This window comes from Microtus ochrogaster, chromosome 8 (assembly GCF_000317375.1).
Source record: "Microtus ochrogaster isolate Prairie Vole_2 chromosome 8, MicOch1.0, whole genome shotgun sequence".
In the NCBI taxonomy this organism is placed as follows: Eukaryota; Metazoa; Chordata; class Mammalia; order Rodentia; family Cricetidae; genus Microtus; species Microtus ochrogaster.
The window spans coordinates 32,481,069-32,487,839 of NC_022015.1; the positions used below are offsets into that span (position 1 = coordinate 32,481,069).

The window sequence follows — 6,771 nt, forward strand, 5'->3', positions numbered from 1 at the left end:
CAGCTTCATTCACCCGTCCCTCCCTCCTCCTCCCCTCCCTCCTTCACTGACATGTTCGCCCCCCCCCCCCCCCCCTCCTCAGCCACTCATTCGCTGCTGTTCACTCATTCACTCTTCCGAACTCATTTACACACTCAGCTCCCCTCGTTTCCCTGGCAGCTGCATCCCAGGCATCGGAGAGCACACGATTTCTCAGAAGTTAATCTCCTACTGAGTTGTATCGAATGTATTTCAGATTTCTCAATTTTCTTCCCTCCCCCGATAAATCTTCGTGAGTTATGTTCCGTTTTCACTTTAGTGTATTGCTAAATGCAATTAGCCAGAGTTTTATCTGATTTTTTTTTTTAACACTAGTATCCACATGTGAAATTTATCTGCAAATTCTTTCACCGCAGCTAGCGCATCTTGGCACAAGGTTTGTTTGAAGGATGGGTAGGTGGAGTTTGTCTCCTGTAGAACAGGGAACATCCTCCAGCCCTGCCTGAAGCTTTACCCCACCCCTGCCCCAGGCTAGAGGCCTGGAAATTTTACTGGGACAGGAGATGAGAGTAGAGCGACACACTCAGCGACACACGCTCCAGCAGGACACACCCTCAGTCTGGGAGGTTCCTCCTCCTAGATGTTTTCTTGTCTTGGCTTAGGGAGACCGTGTGGCTGCATGGAGTCCATGGGCCAGGCAGCCTACGTGACCAAGTCCCTAGAGTCCTCTCTCTGGGCAGAGAGAAAGTACAGAGACCACTCATGTCTCTCCATCTCTGCTTAGAGGATACAGCTGAACTCTTTTGCTTTCTCTCTCCTCCCTCCCTCTCTCTCTCTCTCTCTCTCTCTTTCTCTCTCTCTCTCTCCCTCCCTCCCTCCTTCCCTCCCTCCCTCCCTCCCTCTCTCTCTCTCTCTCTCTCTCTCTTTCTCTCTCTCCCTCCCTCCCTCCTTCCCTCCCTCCCTTCCTCCCTCTCCCTCTGCTCTTGTTCAGCTCCAGCTCACCCAGAGGCTGAGCAGATCACATAGGCTTCTCCACAAGAACAATGCTTATTGGTTTATGCCCTCTCCCTCCTTCCCTCCTCCCTCCTTCCCTCCCTCTCCCTCTCCTTTTCTTTCATGAAGTGGGGAGCACCCTGTCCCTGAGGGCAGATACAATGTAACCACATTACACAGACATGCAGATGGAAGGGCAGTCTCTACCTTACCTTGGTTAATGGTTTCATTGCCTAGCCTCTGAATGAGACGAACTGTTTTCCCAAGTGGCTTGCCAAATGCTAGCAGGTCTAGGGCAGAAAAAAAGACCCTTCAGGTGGGCTATGGACACCCTTGGCAGGCTTCTAGCAAAAGCCCAAGGAGACTTGGGGATAGCCAGGGTGCCCACTCACTATCCCATAGGGTGGTGGCCCTCAGTGCGTTGTCCTGCAGCAGCGTGGGCCATTGGTTAGCCACAATGCTCTCAACTCCTACCAGGCTCAGAAGGATGGCGGTCTCAATGGGCTTCTCCAAGGACAGTTGTGATGTGCTGTGGGGATACACGGACTAGTACCAAGGGGACTGGTGGCCCTCCCTCCATCCTGTCCTATACCAACGGCTCTCAATCTCACATGCAAAAGTTAAATGTCATTTAACAGGAAATAGCATTTTTTGAGTATTGTCAAAACCATCCGGTAACAGCGCCTAGCCCTAGCTTGGAGCCCACCAGCAGTGGACTTGGTACCATGAGGTGGAAGGTGTTGGCCAGCCAGCTCTGGTAGTCCACCCATCCCTGGGGTGAGCTGAACTGTACCAGCACTTGCTCACAACACCCCCTTCCCCATCCACAGGCTCCCAATGACACAAGGACACTAACTAAGTACCTCTTGTTCTCTGAGGACTCTGCCTTCCGCTTCCGGCTCTCTGAGGACTTGGTCAAGTCCAGTAGGACCATCATCTGGCAATCTGCAGGACACAGTGAGGTTCCTCAGTGGTCACCCACACCATTACCAGACTCCTGCAGGAGCTGTACTCTGACTAATTCGCCTGAGGCTTGGGCTCTCAACAGGTTTTTTTTTTTTTTTCAGGTACCCAGTGAGTACACACAGGAAATAGGGAGCAATAGGAAATAGGCACTCAGGGCCACCCCTAATTCTTCCTAGCATAAGCAGTTCTACTCCCCCAACGCTTATGGAAGCTTCTGGGATTCCATACTGGTGGAGAGAGAGAGAGAGAGAGAGAGAGAGAGAGAGAGAGAGAGAGAGAACCTCACCTCAGAACTTACCTGCAGTGTGATGTGGTATAAGAAGCTGGTCCTGAAGAGGGACCGGACAAAGGTACCCTTGTAATATTAGAGGCTTTGGATGCTGACCAAACTTACCACCCCTCAGTTTGCTGTGGATGTGAGAGCTTCTGGGATGTGAGATGGTCCCAAGTGTCTGTGTATGAGTGCGCCCCCCCCCGACAGGCATGCGCACTGAGACAAGCGGCAGCGTGTGTTTTTGACTACCTACAGGACCAACATGGACCCAGAGGCGAAGGTTGTTCTTGTTCCTGAGCCCTGAGATGGGCTTTGGCAACTGTCCCCAAAGGGAAAATGTCCATCTGTGAAGGGACATGGCCTCTTGGGAACAGGGGACACTAGAAAGGACTGCAGCATGTGTCCCCTACTTTATGTGAATTAGTCCTTCTAAGAGGGCTTTCTCCATCACTGGGACAAGAAATGTCTTCTGAGTGTTTCTGGCCATGGGGCTCCTGCTCACTCCACTCGCGTATGACTGGTGTATGCACGTGGAAGTAGACCTGGCCAGCACGTGCCATGGTGGATACGGGTGTCTTGGTGTGGAAAGAGCATTCAGACAGCTGCTATGTAAACCTGCGAGTGACCATACAGCTCACGAGGGAGGAAGGGACATCTCTGAGGTCCTGAGAAGGCTTATCTATTGCCTATGCAAGGCGGCTGGCCCTGAGCAGCCAAGAGAAAACAGCCTCCTGTGAGTGGGGATAAGACCTTGGTGTATGGGGAAGAATGTGGCCACACCAGAGAGGTCTGTGGCCATGTTGCTGAGATGGCTGTGGCCCACAGAGACCAGCACACTGCAGCACATTCTCCATGGGTCTGAACACCAAGCTTGCTGTCCTGGAGTGCTGTGTGTTGTCAGGGCTGTGTCGGTATGGCCTTGCTGGCCAGGTGCCTGTGAGCACACCGTACTCCATACATCACCTGGTTCTGTGTCCTCTACCAACTCTCTGAACCCCTTTGGTTCCCTGGGATGTCTGGGTACAGCACTTCTGGGACTCACTGGCCTCCTGGGCCTGTTGTCAGCAGACACACAGAGAGAACAAGGCTCTCAAAACACCCATGTTCACACTGGAAGGGTTCTGGTATCTAACAGACCAGCCATAGGAGGTGACACTCCACAGCTGACTCTTATGAGGGGGGGTCTGGAGGTCTGAACAGGGGTCCTCTGCAAATAAGGAGGTGCTGAGGGCAGCCAGGGCAGTTAGTGGCCCTGTGGCTGCCATGCCGTTGTTGGAAGGAGTACAGGGACAGTTTTCAGATAGGCAGAGGACAGGCTAGGATAGGGTGCTAGGCCTTCCTGAAGCAACCAGAGCCTTGGACTCTGGATCAAGAAGCAGCAGTCCTGGCTGGGGCTGCCGATGGGGGACGGGGTCTCACCTTGCAGATCCATGGCTACCAGTCTTTCCACTACCAGGCGGGACAGGAAGCTGCTCTCCATCCCGTAGAAGAAAAAGCCTCGGCAGCTGTCCAATATCTGCTCCCAGTCAGTCTGGCTACACAGGGTGGAAACAGCGGTGTGATCACACATCTGGACTGGGGCATGTATCTGCAAGCCCCTCCTCCAGATCTGTTTGTCCAGCAGGGAATGTCCCCTGCCACCCGTACAGAACCCTTTATGCTGTCATGGGGTCCAGATTATTTTTGTTTTCCCAGTGTATAGCTGTCCTCAGACGGACGTCCCCACTGAGAATGGTAGTTTAAAAACAGACATGCGTCTCAAACCAGTGGGGCTGGCTCTGGGAAGTACTATAGAACCTCTAATATGGTCTTCATCATCCTCCCTGTCCTACCTCTACCCCAGCCCCAGACAGCCTTGCTCCTCTACCCCTGTACCAACTGACTTGGCTCCCTCTGACCCAGTTCCATACATATCAACAGACAGAGAAGACAGAAGGTGTGCCCCTCAGGGGCCAGTGACATGAAGTTACCTAACCCTATGCTAGTAGTATACCTTCTTTGGGTGGTTTTGCCTGAAGGGGACCTAAGGTCACTTGGGGTAGGTCACATGTGGGCGAGTGACCCTGGGGTTAGAACAGCTTCCCTTGCCTATTGCTGTGTCTGGGGCTCAACAGAGCAGATCCAGCCAGCAGGGAAGGAGTCACATGAGGGCACCAGCCTCTTTAATCAGCTTTTGGAGACCCAGGTTCCAACCTTGGAATGCTGAAGCTTCCCAGATGCCCCGTCCAACGTGCAGTGTACGTATCTCGGAACTTCTCCAGGATGTCCTGGGTTATGGAAAAGGGGCTCAGCACCTCTGCAGCAAGAATTGAAAGAGACAGGCCATGACTTCCTCATCAGAGCGTGAGAGATGGGGCCCTGTGCCGCTGGGATTGGACAGAGGCTGGGGAGGAGAGAGTGTTAAGCGCAGGTGGGAGTGTTGGCGCCTCTGCTTTCCTCTTTAGATGGAGGATTAGCAGTCGGAAGAGAGGAAGAGATGAGTAACAGAGGGGGGAGGGGGAGAGAGAAGGAAGAGGGGAGGAGGCCCCAAAGTATTTAGAGTGTCAAGGCGGTCAGTTTGTGTCCAGACCCAAGGCTCCAAGGCCACTCGAGGTGATTTCTGTACATCCATGATACCAAGGGCCCCGTGACGCTCTCACCTTTGCCGTGGGCCTTCTCGTAAGGGTCCACGACAACTGGGTCCGAGTCAAGGACAAGCTCAAGAACCAAAGCAGAGTCCGGGGGGGCGTGAGCACCCAGCAAAGGATACACTTGATAGTGTCCGAGTCGATTAGGATGCACTCCGGTGGGATGACCCGGATTATGGCGCTCTGCGACACAGAGAGAGGCATTAACGCCTGGGCCACCAGCTGGGCTTTATTGAACTCAGGCTGAGCAGAGCAAGGCCCCCCCCCCCCGGGCTCCCACCCACCTACCTTCGTGCCTTTCTTTCCTGGGCTTTTCTTCTTGAACTCCTTGTTTTTGATCTCTTTCTTCATACTGCCTTCTGTGGAGGACAAAGGCAAGTGTGACGTGTCAGCAGGCACGCGGCACCGCGAAGGCGCCAGGTGCTGCTCGGGTCGAATTTTGAATTTCGCGACTCTGAAAGTTTGAGAACCATTGATTCCCATTTTTGTCGTGTCAAAACACAAAGCTTCCCAGGCCCAAGAAAAGCTGTTGAGGAACGACCAGCCCCAAGGCTTCTAGGCACCCGTTTCTGACCACTGACCTCTCACACAAGGAACGCACCAGAATGCCTGTAGTATTTGGGCCCCTGATGGTCCCAGGGTCTCTGCACAGAGACTTATAGCCTGTGTCTTTCCTATGCTCAGCTGGGACAGTGAGCAGTTCTTTACAGAGGTTACGTGTGAATGGCTCCGTACCCCACTGTGACCATATTCACCCTATTCCACCCTGTGCCTTTCACTCCCTTTTCTGTCTCCCAGGGTGCGGCTTCCACAGGCCGTGGGGTTGAGGCATAGGCCTGGCTCTCTGCCATCCTCATTTTGCCAAGGACACTTCTCAGGGGCACACTAAGAGGGTGACTTCTGTCAGAGTCAGCTTGCACTTCACACAGGCCCTCAGATGCATCTCAGTCTTGTGCCTCCTGAGGCCTTATCCTTACCAAGTAGCTACTTATTTGCTTTCGAAGAGGAACCAATTTGCCTTTTCTAGAATTTTCCAGAAATGAAGGCATCTGCTGTGTGCCCTCTTTTGAGTCTTTCTCTGGGCATAAGTCTCCTCACCGATGATATGTTACCGTGTGCCATCCATCCAAGAGGGTGTTCAAATGACCGTCAAGAGCCTGCTCAGTTGTGGGGGTCAGAGAAAGACCTTAATGAAAGGGAAAACGGCAAAGTCCATCCCATACTCCAAGGTGAGACTCGGAAGGAAACGGCTAAACCTTCCTCTAGTCCATGTTTGGATGTTGGTAGTGTGTTAAGAAAAGTCCACCATGGCCTTCTGTAGTGATATTTCATTTGTATTTTAATAAATAAAGCTTGCCTGAAGTTCAGAGAGTAAAACAACTGCACTGGTCAGCCTTACAGACCAGGCAGTGGTGACACACACCTTTAATCCCAGTAACCACACTAGTAGCCATACAAACAGGGCAGTAATGGTGCACGCCGTTAATCCTAGCCCTAAAGAGGAATATAAGATGGGAGGAGACAGCTCTCACACTCAGTCTCATCCTGGGATTCCTGGAGGCAGGATCGCCATTTTAGACTGAGGTAGAGGTAAGAGCCAGTGGCTGGCTGTTTTGCTTTTCTGACCATTAGATTGAACCCAATTTCTGTCTCTGGGTTTCTATTAATCGTGCTAAACTTTCTCCCTGCAGTAAGTTACAGTCTGAGGACTGTTCCTCCACTACCACTCCTACCGAGGTTAGCTGATTTGTTTAGCTCTTCATAATAATCTTGCCTCCATGTTTATCAGTCTCTAATAACCCATCCTCTTGTCCAGCTCTATGCAATAACCCTGCCTTTCTGTTCAACTCTCTAACAAACATGCCGAGCTTCCAGCAAGGTCCTTTGGCTTCTCCATCAGGGAGCCCAGTCCACCCAATCTCTCTCTCTCTC

The 6,771-nt window shown here is 52.3% G+C and overlaps 1 protein-coding gene across 1 annotated transcript in view; it reads right to left on the minus strand.

Moving 5' to 3' along the window:
- Cfap46 (cilia and flagella associated protein 46) overlaps positions 1-6,771 on the minus strand; it is a 92,655-nt gene that overhangs the window by 1,214 nt on the left and 84,670 nt on the right. The window contains exons 51-58 of the mRNA XM_013347735.2: positions 5,128-5,198; positions 4,962-5,022; positions 4,852-4,887; positions 4,406-4,508; positions 3,632-3,747; positions 1,836-1,917; positions 1,365-1,501; positions 1,185-1,262 (exon numbers count right to left, since the gene is read on the minus strand). Of these exons, the coding sequence (XP_013203189.1) occupies positions 1,185-1,262; positions 1,365-1,501; positions 1,836-1,917; positions 3,632-3,747; positions 4,406-4,508; positions 4,852-4,887; positions 4,962-5,022; positions 5,128-5,198 (684 nt within the window). The remainder of the gene's footprint in view (positions 1-1,184; positions 1,263-1,364; positions 1,502-1,835; positions 1,918-3,631; positions 3,748-4,405; positions 4,509-4,851; positions 4,888-4,961; positions 5,023-5,127; positions 5,199-6,771) is intronic.